The following is a 23,751-nucleotide window of genomic DNA, read 5'->3' on the forward strand; positions in this document are numbered from 1 at the left end:
ATGGTGTTTGCTTATGATTTAAAATGTCTCTGTGGTACGTCTAGTTATGCCCCTCTTTTCATTGCTAAAATCATGTATTTGTGTTTTTGCCCTCCTTTTTAAAACAATAATTTTTTCTGAGGTTTATCAAAATTAGTTTTTCAAACTACCAGTTTTTGGTTTATTGAACTATTTTTTCTTTGCTTTCTAGTTCATTAATTGCCACTTTCATATTTATTATTTCTTTTTATATATTTTTGGATTTACTTTGTGTTTTTTGAATTAACTTATTGAAGTGAATGCTTATTTCTTCTAATATTTGCATTGAAGATTATAATCCACCCCCGCAAGTACATTTTTAGCTATATGCCATTATTTCGATATTGGGTATTTGCTACATTTATGTAATTGACTTCCGATTTTATTGAATTACATTCAGAGGACGTGGTCTGTATTATATCTTGTCTTTGGTATTTGTTGAGACTTGCCTTTTGACTAGTTTTGAAAAGAACATGTGTTTGCTAACAGTTGTGCATAACAATAGCCATTAGTTCTGTTATCTGTAGATATCACTTGTTCACTGTGTCTGTGCTGTTCACGACCTCTGTAATCCTCACTGGTGTATTGTCTGAGAGATTCCCTTAGCCCTAATGGGATTTATCATCTTACATTATAACTATTTGTTTAATTAACTGCCCCACCATTGGAATCTGAGGGACTGTGTCACACTGTGCCTAGCATAGGAAGGTGCTCAGAAAATATTTGGGGAGCAAATGGCTAAATACATGAGTAAGAAGTTCCTAGAAGACATATAATATCTCCTTCTAGCAGCTGGTGGAAGCTGACCTGGTGTGCTGGAGGGAAGGCAGCTTAGCAAGCCCCTCAGTAAGCCATTGCAAAGCTGGGCCCAGAATGGCTTCCATGAGGGCGACAGGCCCTTTCCAGAAAATAGGCCCAACAGACATGGTCTCCTAAGGTTAATGGAGTTGATAGAGTAGTGGTCACCCTAAGGCCTTGCCATGCCAGGAGGCTGCAGGCCCTCTCCTCAGGCCTCTCTTCCCGCCCACCTACGGTAGGTACGAGTTCTCCAGAAGGAGCTTGCTGCATCCACCTCTGAAGACACACACCCCTATAAGGAGGAGCTGGAGACGGCCTTGGAGCAGTGCTTCTACTGCCTGTACAGCTTCCCCAGCAAGAAGAGCAAGGCCAGGTACCTGGAGGAGCACTCGGCCCAGCAGGTAAGGCACTGCACCAGGCCCACTGCACCTACCCCTGCTGGGAAGAGTGGGGCTTGGGGAAGCAGGGGCTCTGAGCCCTCCTGAAGGACGTCATTTGCCGACATGCAGCTCTGCAGTCCCAGACTGGAGTTGCATCGGGAGGATGAGAGGATGGTCTGACATAGTCTGATCCTTGCACAAAATAGCTTCATAAGTTTTGTAGTCCTCATTCAGGAATGCAGCATGGCAATCTTCAGTAGGTTTTAACAATTTGGATGTGAATAATTCCTTAGAGGTTTTTTCAGTTTTTGTTGTTTTGGTTTTCAGAGCACTATTGAGAGTATTAGCTTATGGCTCATCAATACTATCAGTTATTCTCTGACCTTATGAATGTCATCCTGTGAATGTAAGGTCCTTTGTACAGAGTGCAGGCCCACCATGGCCCAGAGCAAGCACTTGATCAGTGTTTGTCAACCAAGTGACTGATGGGGCAGCTGAGGCGAGGAGACAGGGTCAGCGGCCTGTCCACAGTCCCCACCCTTTGGTTCGGCCATGTGGACTCACAAAGCATAGCCCTCAGTTTCCAGCAGTTTTCTTTATGCTGGTTCACTCTTCTGCTCTTCAGACACTTGGGTTTGGGGATTACAGTGAGCATGCTGACTTTTGATAAACCCTCTAATATATTGTGACCTCATCTACCTCGACACTGTGTTTCTCTTTGTGCTTTGCCGTGACCGCACTGTTACCTGCCTTCTGTCTTTTTTCAAGGTGGACCTTATATGGGAAGATGCCCTGTTTATGTTTGAGTATTTTAAGCCCAAGACCCTTCCTGAATTTGACAGCTACAAGACCAGCACTGTATCTGCTGACTTGGCCAACCTCCTGAAGAGAATTGCCACCATCGTGCCCCGAACAGAGAAGCCTGCCCTGAGCCTGGACAAAGTCTCCGCCTACATTGAGGGGACCTCGGCTGAGGTAGGAGCAGTGTCCTATCACCTTGTCCTCCAGCGCTGCTGCATATGTGCCTTGGCTCTGCACCAAAAGTCAGGACCAGGAGAAGCGAGGGTCTGTCCCGTGCTCATGTGAATGAATGGCCCTAGGTTCGCAGCATTATTGGTCACATCTGAGTCCCTGGCTCCGCCTTCCTTTATCTTTACTTTCTCACTTGCCAGGTGCCCTGCCTCCCAGAAGGGGCTGACCCCTCCCCTCCAGTGGTAAATGAGCTCTACTACTTGCTGGCTGATTACCATTTCAAAAACAAGGAGCAGTCCAAGGCTATCAAGTTCTACATGCATGACATTTGCATCTGCCCGGACAGGTGAGTGACTAGCTGACTGGTGGCTGAGGCCAGTGACTTTGACGTGGGGCCAAGCTGGCAGGGGAGCTGGGTGACTGCAGCTCAGCAAGCTCTTACCTTCTCATAGCAAGGAGGCCAGGGAGGAGAATGACAAGGTGGCTTAGACCACAGTTATTAGGAAAGGCAGGTTTTCCACAAAAAGAACAGTGGAGAAGGCCTCTCTCTGGAAGACCCCTAGGCTGGGCATTGGGGAAACCAAAGAAGGTGCAAGGTATCCATCCAGGGCCTGATGTGCAGCCTGGCTCTATCTTGTGGGCTATATGCTGCCCCTTTCCCAGCTCCTTCCTTGAGAAGTCGGCTGATGTGTACTCCTGCTTCTTCCAGTGCAGTATCTATAATTACAGTTGTTTTCTCATTTTGGAGGTGGGGCAGGAGTAATAGAAACACTCAAGCAGGAGTTCTTTTTCCTCGCTTTGACACAGCAATTGTCACAACAGTAAATGTAGGAGAGCCCGCTGTAAAAAAGCTTCTGTTTTCTTCCCACTGAGCACTGATGGCTTTTTCTTAAAATGTAGTGGTTGGCCTGCTCATCGTGAGAGCCCTGCTGAGCTCATAGAGTCTGATTCGTTTGATTGAGCGGGAATATTTTCTCATGGCTGCCACATCTAGAGGTAAACCTTGAGTCAAGATCAAAACAAGGCCACCCTCTGTGGCTGACCTGAGTCCAAAGGGTCCAGAGTTGTATCTGTAGGCATCTTTCCTGGAAGTAGTCAGGGGCCAGCCATAGTGACTGTCCTCGAACCGTGGGAAGCCACCTCTCTTAGGGGAACTGGAGAGTTCCACCTTCTTAGGATCCGCCTGGCCATAGAGATGGAACATGGAGATGGATCTATCGGCCAACTTGCATGACTTGCATAGCTTGTGGGAAAGGTTCTCCCAGACCCCCTTTTGTTCAGCCTATGGTTTCCTCCAGGCAGGGAGCTTCGTGTTGGTGGCCCTGGCTGGCCTCGCCAAGCTTGCTGTGTCCCAGTATGGTGGAACAGAGCAACACCAGACTGGCTAAGTGCTTGCTGTGGGAGATGGATAGGAGTCCTCTCTTCTGCACTGCCGCCTCCACGCCAAAAAGTGAGGGCGATCATACCCACCTGTCTGTAGGGAATGTCTTTCATCTGAAAGCCACTCAGTCAACAACGATGAGAAGGTTACACAGCTCAACTGAGCCTTCCTCCAACCTGCACACCCAGCTATTCAGAGGGTGTCTGTCAGCCAGTTAGGCCCGGCCCACTGAGAGCCCTATAGGAGAGGCAGGAGCTTCTGTGAGGACCTGCCCCAGGGCCAGGAGGGACTTAGTGGCCCAGCCCTGGGCCTCCTTCATTCTAGCCCTAATAGGCAGACTCCAGGAGAGATGGGCTCAGTCTCAACTTCTGTGCTAGCCAAAGTGGAAGTTTGAATACTGTTTTATTCTGTAAATCATCTGAGCCCACTGGGTACAGGTGAAGCACACAGCGGATGGCTGGGTGGATAATGGAATGTTCTGGCCTCAGTGTTTGTCAGTGGTTCCTGTGGGATTAGAGTCTGTGAGCATGCTAATGACGGTTTTCTTCTTCACCCGTATTCACCATTCCTTGCTCTTGCTGAGCTGGAAGTGGCCCTACTTAGCCAGGCGTTTTGTAGAGTGGCATTTGGGGAGGGGTAGGCTAGGAGTAGGCCCCAGGAAGCTCATCTCCACTGCCAAAGAAACCACTGTGAGCCCAGTGCCAGGACCAGGCCTGCCTTGCACGAGTAAGACCCCAGCACACAATTCTGGACACTTCCTTCTTTTGAGTTCACAGTGTCACTGGCTCCTAGTGTCCCTGTACGTCAGTACTTTCCAACTGTGGGTTGTGCTAGAATCAGAAAAAAAGGCTCTTGGTAGCACACACAGGAGCATTTGAAGTTTTTGTGGTGTGCCTGTGTGCTTGGTTACTTGTGTTTGTGACCGAAGGTGGCAGTTTCCATTGCGGTACTCCTACAGACGCAGGGGCGTGCACCCTGATGTCGTCTCTTCTGTTAAGGCGAGGGCAAAGGGTTGCTGAAGGCGCTCTGAGAATTAAGAGAGGAAACCCCCAGGGAGACAGGAGCTAGCCCTGGTAGAGGGTTCTAACGCAGTTCCCACCATCCAAAGGGGAATTTGACACACATACACACACACACCCGCTCCGTGCCCGTTCCCTGCCCCAGGGTGACCTGAGCAGAGCTAGGGAGACTGGCGGGGAGACTTAGTGGCCCGGGATCCCCAGGCCTCTGAGGAGGAAAGGGTACACTCAGAACCCCCTCAACACGAGGTGCAAGGCCTTCATTTTCACTGTCCTGACACCATTAAGTCTTCAGGTCTCTTTACTGCTCCTTTGTTTGCACTTTCTCATCTTTCAGTGCCTGAGGTGCAGCAAAAATACATGTGAGCTTCACAAGTTTCCTCTGTCCTTACCTCTGTCCTCGTCGTGGGAGCTGTTAAATTGTTCTGAAAGCCAGTTTTACAGTTAGTGTAGCGGTGAGTTAAGAGTTGTCAGCAATGTGGAGGGTAGCATCTGTCATGTGATGGCTGCCTTTTCTGTTCTCTGTACCAGCACTCAGCAAATTCCAGACTCTTTCAAGTGCCCAGAAATCATCTTGGTCTTGATGTCTCTGTGGCCTCCCAGAGAGGCTTCTGCATTCTTACCATTGGTTTCCTTCAGGTGATCTCAGAATGGTAGAGTTAGCCATCACATGGTACCCTCACTCTCCATCTTGCTGCTGGTTGCCGGAGAGAGCCCAGAGAGAGAACAGAGTAGGATCTGGGTGGCATTGGTCTGAGGGGTCTCAGCTGCCCCATGCTTTTGGTCAGTGCATGAGGTGATGGCAGCCTCTGCCGGTACAAGGTTAGGTAAAGTTACAGCTGCATGGGAGCTTCCGTGTCATTTTGGCTGGGCCATGGCTGTGACTCCTTGTAGAACTTCCTTGTTTCTTTCCATCAGAGACATTCTGCGGGTAACCCCTCAAAGCAGAGAAACAGGGGAGCAGAGTCCAAGAGCCCATCTAGGCTGGGGGGCACAATTTGGGCTCAAGTTGGTGGTGATTCTCTTAGAGCAATTACTGAGTGCTTCTGAGGTGCTAGATGACATAAAATACATGTCTTGTAGTGCACCAGAAGCTCTTCTCTTGAGGTAGGACTTTTAAGTCATATTTCACAGGTCAAGAACCGAGACTCAGAGACATGATTGTTCAGGTCACGGTCAAGGAGTTAATGAGCAGCAGAGGTAGACTCTGGACCCTGGTCTGGGATCTGGGGTGCCATGGTGCTTATCTGCCTCACTCTCTAGGCTGTCATGTCTGCAGTGCTGCAAGGGGAGCAGCATGTTTACCGGTGTTTTTTGTTATGATCACAGATTCGATTCCTGGGCAGGCATGGCCCTGGCCCGCGCCAGTCGCATTCAAGACAAGCTGAACTCCAATGAGCTGAAGAGTGATGGGCCCATCTGGAAGCATGCCACGCCTGTCCTGAACTGCTTCCGGCGGGCCCTGGAGATTGACAGCTCCAACCTGTCCCTGTGGATTGAGTATGGCACCATGTCTTATGCCTTGCATTCCTTTGCCTCTCGCCAGCTGAAACAGTGGAAAGGCGAGCTGCCCTCTGAACTCGTGCAGCAGGTAAGGTGGGACACCGTGGAGGGGCTGCCACCCAGCTGTCTGACTGGAGTGCCCTTCGGTCGGCAAACTTCTGTCCTATCTGTTCTTTGCTCTTGTCTTCACAACCATGCTGGGAGTTTACAGATGATTTTCCCCATGAGGCTCAAGCCATACCGAGGTCAGTGACAGCTTGGTCCCCGGTCTTTAGACACCCAGTACAGTGTGGGTGAATTCAGAGCCAGCGGTGTGGCCCAAGGGAGGAAGCTGATCTCCTCGCTGTGGTTTTGGCCGTAAATAGGGCGACCATTCTTTCTCCGTGGAAGTATTGTCAGAGATGACATCTCCTGAGCCCCTCTCATGGGCCAGCCCTGGGCCACCCACCCCAGCCACAAGTTGAATGAAGTGCCACGCAAAGGGTGCACATTTAGCAGAGCTTCTGAAACAGGGCAGACCCTCCGCATCTGTCCCTCCTGTTCCCATGTGAGGTGTTCTGGCTACCGCGCACACCAAGGACACTGACTTTGTGTGGAGTGAGGAGGGGACTTGGCTTCTTGATGGAGGTCTGCATGGTGCCAGGTGCCAGGTCAGATGAGGGGCTTTTCATGGTTACCCCTCCTTTCTCAGAAGGTAGCCATATGAGCCTCAGTGGCAGAGCTGGTTAGGCAGAGCGCTAGTGACTTGATCTAATCACAGGGCTACAGAACAGTCAGGATAGAAGAACTCTGTGCAAACGCTTGCCTTTTACTTACACAGATTTGCCTCAAAATCCCACCTGGGAGGGGATACAATGGAGTCACTTGGTCTATGCCTTGTTTTGGCCATGTATTATGAGTCTTTCTACCATATTTCACCCAGTGATGGTTTCTTGATTCTTAGGTGGTAATTTTCTTTTCTTAGACGTGTCTGGCAGAGCACTGGGGTAGCACTAGGCTCCTTTGTGTCAGCCCCAAGGCCATTGTTACAGGAGATTCACAGAAATCAGTATCCACTGGACAGATGTTCACAGAGCAGCCTCCCTATGCACAATGGAGCATAGGTACTGCTCTCCCAGGCTTTGAGCAGTGCCCTTGCTGTAGCCTCTCCGCTCTTCTAGTTCCTGCGATGAGGTAAGAAGAGGCCGCATCCTCCATCCCACTGGGCCATGACCATGGCAAGAAGGGCCAGAGACCTGGGGTGCTTGGAATAGCTACCTCTGTGCCCTACACAGGCAGTCTTCACTCCAGCTCTGAGATGGAGGGACACAGGTGTACCTGATAGCTGACTTTTACTTGACCTGATAGCACCCAGGATGCTGGCCTGGAGCCCATTATACAGGGAAAGTGGTTCTCCAAGTTGGAAAGCCTTTTAGAAGCTGACTCTCTGTCCCAGCTATTTCCACTTATAGTGTGTGCGAGGGTGGCTGGGGATGCTGCTGGAGATGCTACTACAGATGCACAGGCCTCAAGTCAGTGGCGTTTGATTGCAGCTCAGGAATCTGCCCTTTTATAAGCACCCTCGGTCCCTCTGGAAGAGTGTGAAGAGAGGGTGGGAAGTCCTGTCGTACCTCTGGGGTATACATCCTCTCCATTGCTGTGGAGCTGAGTGCACGTCCTAACCAGGGCTGTAGAGTGGGGTTTGGGGTAAAAGTCTTCTTGTGGGGACAGTGTTGTGGGGCTGGGTACCCATCCTCTCTAGCACCATGCAGCTGGGTGCTGGGTTGTAGTGTTGTAGCCGCCAGCCCCCGAAAGACACATGGACCACCAGAAATCAGTGAGTTATAGGAAACATGCTCTTTATTCGGCCAGCTGGGTCTGCCAGGGGTACGCAGACCCCAAATTAAGCAGCCCCGAAATGTAGAGGTACAGGGTTTTTAAGCCCTAAATCCCATTCCTCATTCTGTCTTAACCACAAAGGTCTATTTTTCTCCTATTCACTACCTGTCAACCCACAGGTCAGGTGTGCAAGCCGGGGTACAGAAGCAGAAAGCTTATTATTAGAATGTTATGTTCCCATGGGTGATAGCCTATGTACCCATGGGTGATAGCCAAGCAGTAATTTTCCAGCCAGCACACTAGTCCTCTCCAGTACCATGGAGCTGGGTGCTGGATGCCTGTCCTCTCCAGCTCTGCTTGCCCACCCTAGTGAGAGGGTGAGAGAACAAGGTGCTTGCTGCCTGCAATGGTGGTTTTGTTTGTTTGTTTATTTTTGCCAATATTATTTTTAAATTTTTTTCGAGTATAGTCGACATACAGTATTATATTAGTTTCAGGTGTACAACACAATGATTAGACATTTATATAACTTAGTGATCATCCTGATAAATCCGGTACCCTTCTGACACCAGACATAGTTACAATACTATTGACTGTATTCCCCATGCTATACTCTACATCCCATGACTAATTTGTAACTACCATTTGTACCTCTTACTTTTCATCCAACTCCCCATTCTCCCCAATCTGTCAACTATCAAAATGCTCTCTGTATCTATGAGCTTGTTTCTCTTTTGTTTGTTCATTTATCTTGTTCTCTAGATTCCATATATAAGTGAAATCATATGTCATTTGTCTTTCTCTGTCTGACTACGCTCAACACAATACCCTCTAGATCTATCCATGTTGTTGCAATGGCAGGATTTCATTCTTTTTTATGGCTTAGTAATATTCCACTCTGTATATGTACCACCTCTTCTTTATCCATTTATCCACTGATAGACACCCAGGTTGCCTCCATATCTTGGCTACTGTAAACAATGGTTGTAATGAATATATAGACACACATCTCTCTTAAAGCAGTGTTTTGGGTTTCTTCGAATAAATACTCAGAAGTAGGATTACTGGGTCCTTCTTTATCTCTTGTTATCACCTGATTTTAAAGTTTATTTTGTCTGGTATAAATATTGCTACACTAGCTTTGTTTGTTTGTTTCCATTTTCATGAAATATCTTTTTTCATCCCGTTACTTTAGTCTGTATGTGTGCGTGTCTCAGTCAGAAGTGAATCTCTTGTAGGCAATGTATGTAAAGGTTTTGTTTTCTTGTCCACCCAGCCAACTATGTCTTTTGATTGGAGCATTTAATCCATTTACATTTGAACTAATTATTGATAGATATGTAATTATTGCCATTCTTCATTTCTGACTGGTTCTTTTGTGTTGTTTTTTTTTTAATCTCTACTTTTATGTTTCCTATCTCTTTGTTGAAGGTCTCACTAACATCATTGAGCATCCTTATAGCCAGTGTTTTATTATTCATATTTTTGATCTTTTTTTTTTTTTTTTTGTCTTCTTAAAAGAAGTCCCTCTTACGTTTCTTGTAATACTGGTTTGGTGGTAAAGAACTCCTTTAGCATTTTCTTGTCTGGGAAGCTCTTTATCTGTCCTTCGATTCTAAATGGTAGCTTTGCTAGGGAGAGTAATCTTGATTGTAGATCTTTGCTTTTCATCACTTTGACTATTTCATGCCAATCATTCTGGCTTGCAAATCAGCTGACAGTTTTATGGGAGCTCTCTTATAGGTAATGAACTGCTTTTCTCTTCTTACTTTTAAGGTTCTTTGTTTTTAACCTTTGGTATTTTAATTATGATGTGCCATGTCTCTTTGGGCTCATCTTGTTTGAGACTCTGTGCTTCCTGGGCTCGTATGTTTATTTCCTTCACCAGGTTAGGGAAGTTTTCATCATGATTTCTTCATATAGGTTTTTAAGTTCTTGCTCTCTCTCTTCTCTTTCTGGTACTCCTGTGATGCAAATGTTGGTACACTTGATGTTATTCCAGAGACACCTTAAACTATCCTCATTTTGAGGGAATTTTTTTCTTTTTGCTGTTCTGATTGGGTGTTTTCTGCCACCTTATCTTCCAAATTGCTGATCCAGTTCTCTGCTTCGTCTTATGTATTGTTGATTCCCTCTAATGTATTCTTCATTTCAGTTATTGCGTTCTTCATTTCTGACTGGTTCTTTTTTATGTTTTTTTTTTTTAATCTCTATTTTTATGTTTCCTATCTCTTTGTTGAAGTTTTCACTAAGATCATTGAACATCCTTATAGCCAGTGTTTCGAACTCTGCATCTGGTAGATTGCTTGTCTCCATTTTGCTTAGTTCTTCTTCTGTTCTTATAGTTGAGACATGTGTCTTTGTCTCCCTATTTTGCTGTCTCCCTGTGTTTGTTTCTATGTACTAGGTAGAGCTGCTATTTTTCTCGGTCTTAGTAGAGTGTCCTGTGGGGCCCAGTGGTATGGTGCTCCAGGTGAGTCCCTTCTGTGCGTTGTGTGTGTCCTCCTGTTATAATCAAGCCTGTTTACATGTCAGTGGGAGAGATCGATCCTCAGGCTGGTTGTTTGTGAGGACTGGCTGTGATTACAATGAAGGAGCTGTTGTACAGGGGCTGACCCTATGGAGCAGGATTTGTTTTAGCAGGGCTCTAGTGCCTGCCAAGTCTGCCCTTTGAGTGTGTCTTTTGTGGTTGGGTGGTGCTCTGGTGTGGTCTGAAGCTGACCACTAGATGTGTTGCTTCTGGCGCCTCTTGGGAGGGACTCTATATTACAGGCCAAGGTCAGCTGCTTCCTGTGCCCTGCCTGGGGGACACCTGGTATAAGCTACAAAGTGATCTGCAGATGGTTGTCACTTGTACCAGGCTTGGAGGTACCTGGGAGAAACTAAGCTGTGAACCAAGGTGGACTGCCTAACAAGAGATATAGGGCATGCCAAGTCCAGATGCTGCCTGTTTGAGGTTTGTGAACCTTTGAAAGATTTTAGGAAAGTCTGCAGCATGAGCCAAGATAGGTTGCTTGTATGGAAACGCCACTGGAAACGGCTTGGGTGGGCCTGCAAGTCAGTTGGGATGGAGTCTCAGGGAATCACCCAGACAGGGTGAGCTTGTTCTCTGGGTTGATGGAGACTCAAGTATGATGACTGCCTATATCTGCACTCTGGGTCAGGGGAGGGCTCAACAAAGGAATAGTGTTTCTACTAGCACTTCTGTCTGGGAGAGAGCTGCCTCTCCAGCCCTCACCATGAAGCCAGACAATCCAATTCCTCCCTGTATGTCCCTGGCACCTTTCAAGCTGCTGCCCCAGCACTGGAGCTCAGAGCGTGTGAGTCCATGGTGAGTAAGTCCATGTGCAGAGCCTTTAAGAGGAACACCTGGTATTCCAGCAGCCTTCTGTCTCAGCCACAGTCTCCTCTGGTTTTCAGAACCAGAAATTGTGGGAACTTCTCTTCCTGGCATTGGTGCTCTGGGCTGGGGAGCCTGGTGTGGGGCTGAGACCACTTGCTCTTCATGGAGAACCTCCACAGCTGAGATATCTCTCGATTCTCAGCTGCCCCATGAGGGTGTGGGACAAGCCCATTCCATGTTTCCACCTCTCTTACCTGTCTTAAGGTGGCCTCTATTCTAGTTATAGGACTTCTGTTCAGCTAGACTTCGGGCAATTCTCTCTGATGGTTGTTCTGTAGGTTAGTTGTAATTTTGATACGGTCATGAGAGGAGGCCAATACAGCTTTACCTATTCTGCCATCTTGACTGGAATTCCCAGAGGCTCATTTCAGAACATCACCTCTGGCCACCTGGCCTTCTCAGTCTGATGTGGCAGAGCTGCTGTTAGCTTGGTCCTCCTGGCAATGATGACTTGCAGTCCATGCCGCCCTAGCCCCATGCTGTCTTCCCCTCCAAGGCACAAGGCTTCACTGCAGCCACTAAGGTCGTAGTTGAGACCTTTAGAAAGGTGTCAGTAGGCACTTCATAAACTCGTAAACTGAGTTAGACACCGCAGGGGAAGGTAGAAGAAAGAACACGGAGTTGACACAAGGTGACCTGGGTTTCAGTCCAGCTGTGTGCCTTACTTGATCTGGGCTTCTGAGGAGTCCCCAGGCCTCTCCATACTCAGTGTCCCCAGCTGTGAAATGGTGACAGCGCTTCTGTGACTCAGGGTTGTTGAGAAGATTATCAGTTTGCAAACAAAGCAGCAGGGCTTCCTACAGGATAAGGCACGATCCTGTCAGGTTCAGGCCATGCGCCTAAGGCCAGCCTGGTCTTATTACAGATGGAGAGCCGGCGTGACAGCATGCTGGAGACAGCCAGGCACTGTTTCACGTCGGCAGCGCGCTGCGAGGGCGACGGCGATGAGGAGGAGTGGCTCATCCACTACATGCTGGGCAAAGTGGCTGAGAAGCAGCAACAGCCGCCAGCCATTTACCTGCTGCACTACAGGCAGGCTGGTCACTACCTGCACGAAGAGGCCGCCCGCTACCCCAAGAAGATTCACTACCACAATCCACCTGAGCTGGCCATGGAGGCCCTGGAGGTGACACCGTGCCGGCCCGGGACGGGGAAGCAGGGCAGGGGTGGGCCAGTTCCTCTGTCTCCCTTGGGGATGGGGCATGTGGTCCCAGTGACTGCAAACTCTGTGTTCAGCAGCTTTGTGTGCAATTAAATTAAAGCAGCCTTTCCTCTGTATTTCTAAGGGGTGCTTACCATCCTTTCTGGGAGAGTGAGCGTTTTATTCTTATCTCCCAGAAGAAAATCGTCTTTCCTCAATAGCGCACACAGGTTCCAAGAACCTGGCTTGATTACATCAGTCAGTGCAGCATTCACACCTGCAGCCTGGCAGGAGTGCAGGTGCCCTTGTTCCCGGGGTGCAGTGAGACGTCTGAGATTTAGCAAGGCCACAGGATGTGCCCAGAGTACCTGGCTTGGCAGGACTGAGCCAGAGGAGCAGCCTGTTCTCTTGACTCCAGATTTGGGGTCTTCCCCTGCTCCTCAAGAACAGAGCACTTGTTTACTGCGTAGATTTGCTTTATGATTTCTGGAGCACCAATGCTCTCATTGATGCTCGCAGCAGTCCTGTGAGACGCCTAGGTGGCCATGACCAGCACATTCTTTGGGGAGGAAACTGAGGAGAGGGGTGCGGATCCAGATATACTTCACCTTTCTGAGCCCAGCAATGCCCCACCCCACCAAGTCCCATGTGCCCATTTTTATGGAGTTTGGGACAGAATCTGCTTGCTTATGCCTTTTCTGCCTTTATGTGGGTTTTTTTTTTTCTGATTATGAAATTAACACGTATTCATGGTTAAAAATATATATACAAGAATCAAACAATTCAGAAATGTTTAAAATGAAAAGTTAAAGTCCCCAGTGATCCAAGTCTCCCCACCCCAATCATACTTATGAACAGTTTGGACATGTCCTTATCTTTCTAGAATTTTTCCCTGCTAACATATAGATACACAGTACCATTTTCTTACTATTTTTCAGCTTGCCTTTTTCACTGGACAAGATATAGTGGGAGTTGTGGGCTTCCTTCCCCAGCCTTGTGCCCTCTAATCTGGCTGGGCATCCACATATTTGCCCAACCTCTTCTTCACGAGTTTGGCCTCTTCCACTTCCTCCATGGCACGGTGCAGGCAGGGCATGGCCTTGCACATGTATCAGGGAATACTTAACTGAGCGTGGTCGACTCTTGAACAACGAGGTATTTGGGGTGCCGACTGCCTATGCAACTGAAAATTCACGTATACCTACAGTTGGCCTTTCGAATACTCAGATTCCTAGCTGCCAGTTGACTATTGAACAGCGTGGGTTTAAACTGCATAGATCAATTGAACTCTGGGGCCAGTTAAACAAAATCCACATATAAGTGGACCTACCCAGTTCAAATCTGTATTGTTCAAGGGTCACCTGTATTTCTAAGGGTCATTTAACAGTGGATCAACAATGTCCTGTTGCCCTAAAAGGTTGTACTGATCTATGAGATTATCTGTTTTTTCTCAACCTAGCTAGAGCCTCTTTTTAATATTTGATAATCTTGTAAGCAAGCAAAGAAGAAGTCTCATTTTTAAAAAATTATTCACGCTGAGTGGTTTATAGCAGCTTTTATAGGGCCACATTCATGTGTATGGGGGGTCATTTTAGAGTGTGGAAGCAAAGCTTCCTATCAAAGCGTGTCTTCAGCAGTTTCCTGGTCGCTGTCATTCATGGCCCCAGGCGCACATCCTTCCTCCTCATAGTTCTTTCGTGCTTTCCACTCGGGCTTCATGTGCCTGTCCTTGAAGGGACTTCCACTTTGGAGATGAGAAGCCTGAGGCCCACAAGACTGGCACGACTTGCCCTAAGTCAGCAGCAGGAGAGAAGGGAAGCTGGGGCCAGATCCCACTGAGCCTAGGGTTCTCACAAGGCTTCTTTGGTATGGGAGGTGGCCCAGCACTCAGGAATATGACAACTCTGTTTTTCCTCCATGTTTTTTTCTTTGACTTTTGGCATCTTCTGCTACCTGATAGAACCAATGAGCAGGAGGATGGTGGCCCATGGGACCCAGGGACTTCCAGATGAGGAACTGAGACCTCAGCTGTGTAGACTGCCCTCCCCCAGCACAGCCCACTGGCTCTCAGGAGAGCGGGCACTCATCTGGAACATGTGTACATCTTGCCGTTAAAATGACATTTCTCTTAAGAATATAACCCTACCCTTGTGAAAATACCCCTCTGCTGTTGATCCCTCATTCAAAATACTTTACCTGCCACTAGGATAAACTTTGCATGTTGGATCCTTTCACCTCCCTGAAGTGTGGCCACCTGGGCATGCGTGGATGCCTTGGAAGTTTCCTACATCTGAAAATGGCATTGCTGGGCCAATTCCTCTGTGGTTCAGCGGAATTGGGTAGGCTAGAGGGAGGGGAGATCTGGGAGCCCCTCTGTCTGGGATGCCCCCTAACCTAAGAGTACTGCCCAGGCCAGACCTCTAGGCATCTCACCTGGGTGAGTCCTTGGAGACATCTTTTGAGAACTACCTCTGGATAAGGGGAGGCTGGTTAATCAGGGCCTGTAGCCACAGTGGTTATCAGGCCCTCGTGGCACCCACTGTGCCATCTGAGGGAGCATGTGCCACAGGTAGGAGCCCACATTGCACTCATACCTGGGTGGGAAGCTCAGGCCAAGTCATCTGTGGAGGTGCTTATGTGTGGTGTGGCATTTGCTTGGGGGCACTAAAGGACAGGAATCAAGACCTGGGTTTAACCTGGCCCAGGGCTTTTCTGCCGTAAGGCCTTGGGAAACTCATTTCACACATTTGCAAATGGATTCAAGGAAGTGAAGGAAAGAACAGGCCCTGACTGATTCAACAAGCCTCCTGCCCACCCTGCACCCACTAGAGGGAGCTTCTTGAGGCCTGTGGTACCTGGCTTGCCCAGGTGCTGGGATACAAACAGAAATCTAGCGTACTCCTCACCTCAGGGAGTCCACAGTCCAGTGAGGAGACAAGTGTGGAGGCCCCCTTTCTATGGGTGCCAAAGAGGGCAATGTGTGTCATGGCGGGAGGAGGGGCCCAGTGAGCAGAGCTGAGGAGTTGTTACTCTCCTTATCTTATCACCATGTGCCCAGGTTCCTGGGCAAATGCTTAAGCTAGAATGCTGATAGTTCGTGTCCGTTTGAATGGTCAGAGCTTGTTCTGAATGAGTGATATGTTGGCTGGTTTTAAAGCTAATGGGAAAAGGTTGTGTGTGGTGGCACATCTCCCCAGTAGGGGCCTGTTTCCTGTGTGGCTGACTGGCCTGTGGAATGAACCTGAGCAACTGGGAGGGCTGCTCACACCCAAGTGTCATCCCTTCTAGGTGTACTTCCGGCTCCACGCTTCTATCCTGAAGCTCCTGGGGAAGCCCGATTCCGGGGTTGGTGCGGAGGTCCTGGTCAACTTCATGAAGGAGGCTGCAGAAGGACCCTTTGCAAGGGGTGAGGAGAAGAATACGCCCAAAGCTTCAGAAAAGTGAGTAACACACTCTCACCCAGCGGTTACCCGCTGTGTGCCTGATGGTTCGTTTATGGCAAAGTGGTGTTCAGGGGGTGCTACTGAGTAAACTGGAGCTCACGGGGTCTCTGGATCTCATCTGGAGACTCCCGAGGGCTGGACCCAGGAATTTTTGTTGAACTTGTGAAGGAGAGGCTGAATGTGTCCCTGGTCACCTCACCCTGTGGCCATTTCTGGTCTGCCCCATCCGACTCCTTCCCCTCCCCCACTGGGGCGCAGCTCTGCCCTATGCAGAACGCTGTAGGAGAGCGGTTTTCATGTTGCTGACTCTAGCTCCTAGGTCCTCTCCCAGGACTTCTCCCAAGCTCAGGGGCCCTCAGAGGGCCTGGTCTGCTGCCTGTTCTCCTGAGAAGCACGGAGGCATGTAGGAGGCATAGGCCCTCTTTGCAGTGCCAGAGAGCTTGAGGACATTGAGCCCCTGGTTCAGTCCCCTCATTGGGCCTGCCTTGACTGTGAGTTGTCTTGGTAGCTCAGACTTCTTTTGCCCCAGTGTCAATATCTTGGAGCTTCAGCTCAGCTCACGCATCTCTGAGTCCCTGCCTGGCCAGGCATTGAGTGCCAGAGAGACCAGCACCCAGGACAGGCTTATGGGGGAAATGACATACACATGGCAGGCCACACAGGTGGACACAGTATGCCCAAAAGTTACATATATGTATTTTTCAGTCACAAAGAGCCCCCAACTTAGTGATATTGTCTTTTATTGATCATAATTCAAAAAATTTAAAAGTTATACAAATAATATAGGAATATATTCTAGTTATAGAAAATTCTGGCAGTTTATGAACATATATGGCAAACCCCCTCTCCTCCCCAGAGTTAGCCACTATTCACAGTTCAATTTCTCAAATCATTTTCTGTGCATTTACACATACATGTACACATACAATTCTAGGATTTCTTCTATTTTATAAAAATGAACTACTGAAGGTTTTGTTTTAGAGTTTTCTTTTTTCCTGACAAAGAGCCTGGGACCCAGTCCACAGAAATATTATGCTATTCACCCCATGTTTCTAGTGTCTGCCAATGGTCTGTGGCTCTGTCTTATTTCACAGCATGGATGCACTTGTCTCTGTAACCGTTTTGACAAACATTTCAGGCATTTCTAACTTTTGCTTAACATTGTTGCAACAGGTAGCCTCATGCACTAGTGAGCATGCAGTAAATCCAGATGTTTTCTCTGTCAGCCTTGGGCACCTCACAGAAGGGTACTGGACTGGCACTTCAGAGACAGAACTTGTCAGCTCCCCTGCAGTCTCTGGGGCCTCAGACCTGAGATGCCTGTTGAGCCAGCTGTGGTTCAGGGCTGAGCCCAAATGGGTGCTCTGGGAGTGGCTTGTTTAGTCCCCCGGAACACTAGCCAGAGGGGTGGGTGAGAGTGTGTGGGAGCAGTGGGCCCCGAAAAGGGTGGAGGAGGCCCTTGAAGGTGGCGTGAGGATTTGGCACTGTCTCAGACCAGCACGTGTCTTATTTCATGCAATGCAGAGATTCTGACCTGCACCCCAACTCTGCCCCACAGAGAGAAGGCCTGCCTGGTGGACGAGGACTCCCACTCTTCAGCTGGGACACTGCCGGGCCCCGGAGCCTCCCTCCCCTCGTCCTCTGGCCCAGGTCTGACATCCCCACCTTACACAGCCACTCCGATTGACCACGATTACGTCAAATGTAAAAAACCCCACCAGCAGGCAACGCCGGACGGTACAGTCCCTGTTCTCCCTACTGCCAGCCTAGGGCGGCACGCCAATCAGGGGGCGGGAGCTTCGGGCAATGAGTTGCTTTGTTTTGGTGAGGGGGGTGCTGGGTCTGAGGTGACACGGGCAATGTTGCGGCTGTTCATTAACCTCATGGACTCACGGTGATTCTGTGCTTCCAAGACATGCTCAGGGTCGCCACCTGCCAGCTTGCCCACCGGGAACCGGGATGGGGTGGAGCAGGCTAAGGTACCTCGCCTCTCTGAGCCTGTATTTTCCCACCTGCAAAATGGGGACACTGAAGGGTAGTTGGAAGACTCTGTGGACCAGCCATCAGTGTCTGCGGGCTGCCTAGAGTGGCTCCTATGTAGCTGCATTATTACAGCATGACCTTCTGATGGTTGCGGGAAGGCCGTGACTAGTGCTGAGTCTGTCACCCCTGGGAATCCAGACACAATCAGCTGGGACTGTGCAGAAGTCCATCCCGTGTGGCATGGGGCAGGTGGCGACTGTTCAACCACATCCCTTACTAACATTAGGAGGCTCGCATGCTGACCTCATAGCTTGACTTTTTCATGCTCTCCTCACATTTATAGTGATAAGCTGGTGACAGAGTATTTGCTGGAATGAGCCAAATTGGTGGACTTAGAGAACTGTTAAAGTGGAGCCCTGGGGAGGTGCCAAAAAACACCCAGGTTCTCATTCACATGTTGCTCATCTCACTGGGGCTGTGGGGGAAATGGGCCTTGCTCTGCCTTCCCCAGGGTGATGGGATACCCCTAGCTTCCCAGTGCATGGGTTCCTGGAAAGCACAGGCATTGAGGAAATAGGGCTGAGAAGAGGTTTAGAAAAGAAGTAGCGAAGGGCAACAAGGCCACAGTGCTTGATTTCTCTGGGGCTGGGGGGAATTTGGTGATCTGAGAGGCAAGGAGACTTGCAAGTGCCCGAACAGTGTGTGTGTTGAGAGAGGCTGCAGATTCAAGTGCGTGCTGTGTGGCTCCATCACCTCCCTCCGCTCTGGCTGTTGGACCCTCCGTGCTCGCCCCAGAGGTTTGAGCAGAGGTGGGAGTAACTGGCCTGCCTGCCCCTCCACACTTCAGTCCTAGTCCTACAGACATTCCCGAAGTAAGGCCCGTTCCCTTTCTTATTTAACTCCAGTTAAACAAGAAAACCACCCTGTTCCCAACCTTGTACTAATGAAAGTATTGAGAAAACACATTGGAAATAAATTCCTGCTCTGAGAATTAGTTGCTGCCAGCTACTTTCTGTGAGGCTTTAGCATCGTGCTGGTTTTCAGAAGAGAGGACTGCTTCTTGCAGCCGTCCACAGGCCCAGGGCTAGCACCCTCGTCAGCCCTGCAGGCTCAAGCTGAGCTCAGGCAGCAGGAGCCCGCAGAGCTGAGTACACCTCCCCTGGCATGGGCACCCTCAGGGGCAGAGAAGGAGGGAGGCAGGACAGTCTCAGAAAGGGGCCGTGACGCCCGTGGTACCACTGCCCAGCCCTCCCGTGTTGGTGCACACATGTGCATGGATCTGTGAGGGACCAAGAGTGCTGGGGCCCAGTGCTGTGTGACATGTCCTGGGTGCCAACATAATGTTGTAGAAGTTTGTAGGGGGAGCCATACCAATGGGCTTAAATATAATTTCAATGATTGTACATTTTCGAATGGTTGTAAAAAATTTTTTTTCTAAGTGATTCCTATCAATGATATGGAGCCGTGACCTTTCTTTGCTCAGTCTCAGCCCAGTGTGCCAGGAAGCCCCGCACTGGCCATGCTGTGGTCTGCCCAGGCCTGGCTGCATGGTGCTCTCAGAGCTCTCATCCTCCTCACCTCAGAGAGAAAGCAGTGTCTGCAACATGAAAATGGTTTGGGCCCTGAAACAGCCATGATCTTAGAATGTTAAAGTGCCAGCTCCTAGGGAAATAGCTGATTGCTGGTGTCAGGGGATGTGCCGGTAGCCTCAAGAGTTCACACTTCGCACCACTACCCCTGCCTTTGGTGACCCAGCCAGGGCCGGCTGCCCAGGCCCTGGGAGACCATGCGGCCTGAGGCCAGCCTCGTGGCTCCTGTCGTGGGAGGGTGAGGCATTAGAGCGGAGCAGCCCTGGTACGATGAAGAGGAGCAGTTCAGGGACCCACTCAGCGTCAGGCAGGAAGGCCAGAGCAGCATAGGCCTTGGTGTCGGGGGATCTGTGCTCCATTCCCACCCAGCTCCTCCGCTTACTTGCTCAGCAACCTTGGACAAGGGACTTCACTTCTCTGAGCCTCAGTTTCCTTACCCCTCTGGGATAAGGTTTACTCAGGGGTGTTAAACAAAGCTGACTGCACATCATAGTTGCCTCTTAAAGGCAGGGCATCAGAGCTGTCACGAGGAGGTCGGGGGCACCAATGAAGCCTTTCACAAGCTAATTTGCCACCAACTAGACAGGGAACCAAGCATTAGGACTTCCCTTGGGCATGGTTAGGATACCCAGCCTTAGCGCTACCTCTCCACTTTCATAAGCCTTTGCTTCAAAACCAGAAATCATCTGGGTCATTTGTTATTTGGTGTAAGACAGCAGTCCCCAACCTTTTTGGCACCAGGGATGGGTGATCCTATGAGAATCTAATGCCTGATGACCTGAAGTGGAGCTGAGGCAGTGATGTTAGTGCTGGGAAGCAGCTGCAAATACAGATGAAGCTTCACTTGCTCGTGCTGCTCCGGGTCGGGTGCCTGCAGTTTGATAGCACGTCCCCGTCCTCACAGTCACCCTGCAGGCTTGGCTATGTGTCCTGTTTTCCACAAAGAAGCCCAGCCAGGGGCAGCTGAGCGCTCATCCAGGGCCACATGGCTAGTTGGGGCAGAGCCAAGGGAAAGCTAGGGTCTCAGGCTCCTTTCACCCCAGGCCAGGGGTGGGTCCCCGTGCCTGCTGACCTGACAGAGACTGGGTCTGTGTGCGAGTCCTCCCATGTTGGAGGTTCCCGGTGGCAGGGCCGTTACAGAACACCTTGGTCCATAACTTAACCTGGCTCATCCTTTGGGATGTGTCCACGGTGTTTCTGTTGGACTGGCCAAGACCTTTGCTGTCTGCCTGGTCGACTTTATGTCACCTCAGAATGCCAGACCCAGAAAGGGCCTCACAGATCTGAGGCTGAGCTTTCTTTGGGATTCTCTGGCCCTCCTGTGGCTGTGCTTATTCAGGTGTTCCATCAGCACTGTGCCACGTGCATGGGACAAACCTGGTCCCTGCAGGAGGCTTCTAGGACAAGAGGCAGGTATGATTCAGTGAATTACATAGCTAAAGGTTGGGGTGCAGAGAAACCTGGCCTTTTGGTGGGTTGGGAGGCCTTTCTGAGGAGGCAGAGCTTAGCCAGGATCCGATGGTATGCCAATGTTTCCCATCAGGGTAGGTAAGAGGGACCAAGCCAGGGTCAGCAGAGGGGGAGGCTTCAGGGACTAGTGTCCATGGTTGGCTGCCCATCTGGCCCTGTTTACAGCACGAACAGTGGCTGCCCTAAGCCCCAGATTGTAGGGTGTAGGCTGGACAGACCTTCTGGGGGAGCTAGGGTGCCTTGTGCCAAGCCTCCCAAGTGGTATCCATCCTCACCTGCCATGTTGTCACCGTCTGTGTTGTGTTATGTCTGTGCTCATCTTCACCTGCTCACCCACACTGCCTCCATCAATATTGCCCGTGCTGCCCCTCACCCTGAGCACACTCTGTCCCCAGGCTTTGTCTTTCTGCTTGCACTGTCACGGCTCGCTTCAGGGGATAGCGCAAACCGCATGCTTCTCCCTCAGTCCGGCTCCCTGCTCCCCCTGTGACCAGGAACGCCTCCACATCTGGTCCTGTGATTTGGAGAGTGTATGTTTGATGTGCTTGGCTTCTGCCCACAGCCCACGGCCAGATGCAAATGCAGCAGTGGCCTCCTCTGCCCACCTGCCTGTCTGGCAGGTGTCTCCGTCCTGTACTCCCATTGCTTTGCTCTTTATTGCTTTAAGAAAATAACAAAGGCAACAGACTCTAAAATACTAAGTTATCTTTACAAGGACAACTGTGTAAAAATGCAAGTCGTGCACAAGTGAGGGGCTGCAGATGGCAGTCAGTGCTGGAGGCAGGCCTGGCCTCTGCTCACTGGCCCCCCTTCCCAAGGAAGTCACCTTACGGTGGGCATGCCATGTGACTAGACCTTCTCAAGGTGGGAGAGACTCCCAGTGTAGCTCAGCTTGTCCTGCATGTCCCCTACGGGTTGGGGACTGGTTTGAGGGCAGGGAGAGAGGCTGTCAGAGGACAGAGCTAGTCACCTCCTTTGTTCCCCTCTCCTTCATCCTTACCTTTATAAAACCTCTTAAGGCCATAGCTGGTCGTGGCATTTTTTTGAGTGCCTGCTATATGGTAGGCGTGGAAGAGGGGCCCATGGGAAAAGCCAAGACGAGGGCAGCCTGATCCCTGCTGCCTGGTTACATCTGTGGGTCCATAGACAGTGTCATGGGACAGTGCCAAGGGTGCTGTGAGCTGGCTCTGGGGTTTGGTGAATTGGGAGGGCTTCCTGAAGGAGGCGGGCCTCTAGAGAGGCCTGTGAACCTTTTTTTGGTGAGGGACAATGGAAACAAAGACATAAAGATTGGACAGTCCTAACACCAAGGTGACTGGGGTGGGCAGAGGGAAACCTTGAGAGAAGAGAGCTTGGGAAACCAGCTGGGCCCGAAGGGGCTTCTTTTCTGTAGAAAGTAGGGAGAGTGACGTGATCACAGTGTGATCACAACGTGCCTCGCTCTCCCTTCCTCTGTCTCTCTGTCTCTCTGTCTCTCTCTCTCTTCCTCTCTCTCTCTCTCTCTCTCTCTCTCTCTTTCTCTCTCACTCCACTGTAAGTACAACAGATTCTCCCTTCATCCTTTGTTTGAAGAGTCTTCCTGGGAACCTCACCAGATAGCTGGGGAGCAGGAGGCTGGGGGGATCCCAGGCCCTCACCTGACAGCTGCTCCTTGTCTCCTGGAATTTGTGTTATGAGGTGGTTGCCCACTTGCCTTTGGATAGGAAAATGCTTAAAGCTGCCCCAAGGCCTCCCTGACCAGTGTCTTGCCTGGCTTGGGGAACAGAGTGCTGCATGATGAGGGGCACAGGACGAGAGGCACATGGCAAGAAATGCCCAGTGAGGCCAAGTCTTCTCCCCATTCTGAGCGTCAGGATCTCAGTGGAGCAGCACCACTGTCTGAATGTGTTGTGGCTGCGAGGTGCCAGGTGTCGCTTGGTTAGCCCTTGCTAGTGGGCACTGGCAGAGAAAGAGCAGGCCACGGGCCCAGCCCCTGCAATGATGCCCTGGTGCTCGCCTATTGCCGCTCGTGTGTCTGCCTCTTTTGGGAGGCTCCAGGTGTCTGGTGTCTCTCTTCTTTGGCCAACTATCCAGTCTTTTCAGCCTACAGGAGGGTCCCCGATCCCACACAACCAGTCCTGCTCCCAGTGGACCTGTCCTTTCCCAGTGGTCATCAAGGATCAATTAGGGCAGTTTTTGTCCAGTTGAAAGATTTGTTAAAATGTTGATTCCACCCAAGTTTACTTTTCTTAGAAACCATGGTTTTCTAATTGGCAAAACACTTGTGATCTAGTCAGAGTTGCTGTGGTTTTTGATGACGTAATCATGCCTTTTTCCTCAAACTCACTGAACTGAACTGAACTGATGGAATAAATGGCTGTGAACTGTTTCTAGTCTTACTGCTGGGGCAGCTGGAGAGCACACATCGGGAAACTTGTGTCTTGTGACTAAAGAGCTCTTATGGCTGGCCTGGAAATCCTGACAGTGAACGAGGGACCTGAACTGAGTCAAACCTGAACAGATTCCACGGAATGCTGTCACTCTCACACCCAGTGGGGTGGACAGCCTGTTCGTCACCAAGCCAGATTCTTTTCCCTCTGCGTCCCCTGCTCTCACTGCTTTGCAGTTGGCCCTGAGGGTCCCACCCTGGAAGTGGAAGGTGCCAGGGCTTAGAAGCAGGCATTGTCATCAGCAGCTGGTTGGCAGATGCACATTCCTCTAAGGATTCAACAGAGGGGCCGGACTGGCCCAGAGGCATAGAAGTAAAATGTTCCAGTGATTAACAGTAAGAGAATGAAGTATTTATAAACTTGCCACAAATATTAATTAATGTGAGCAAGCTTTGTGTGGGCAG

The 23,751-nt window shown here is 50.0% G+C and overlaps 1 protein-coding gene across 5 annotated transcripts in view; it reads left to right on the top strand.

Annotated features, from left to right (window-relative positions):
• CABIN1 (calcineurin binding protein 1) overlaps window positions 1-23,751 on the top strand; it is a 137,367-nt gene that overhangs the window by 45,779 nt on the left and 67,837 nt on the right. For 4 of the 5 annotated variants that reach the window (XM_039847698.1, XM_039847697.1, XM_039847694.1 and 1 more), the window contains 7 exons: window positions 1,056-1,217; window positions 1,965-2,171; window positions 2,369-2,514; window positions 5,898-6,159; window positions 12,158-12,418; window positions 15,722-15,873; window positions 17,435-17,613. In XM_039847698.1, coding sequence (XP_039703632.1) covers window positions 1,056-1,217; window positions 1,965-2,171; window positions 2,369-2,514; window positions 5,898-6,159; window positions 12,158-12,418; window positions 15,722-15,873; window positions 17,435-17,613 — 1,369 coding nt within the window. The remainder of the gene's footprint in view (window positions 1-1,055; window positions 1,218-1,964; window positions 2,172-2,368; window positions 2,515-5,897; window positions 6,160-12,157; window positions 12,419-15,721; window positions 15,874-17,434; window positions 17,614-23,751) is intronic. The other variant, XM_039847695.1, reaches the window with a different exon arrangement.

This window comes from Pteropus medius, unplaced genomic scaffold, assembly GCF_902729225.1.
Source record: "Pteropus medius unplaced genomic scaffold, Ma_sr-lr_union100, whole genome shotgun sequence".
Classification (NCBI taxonomy): Eukaryota; Metazoa; Chordata; class Mammalia; order Chiroptera; family Pteropodidae; genus Pteropus; species Pteropus medius.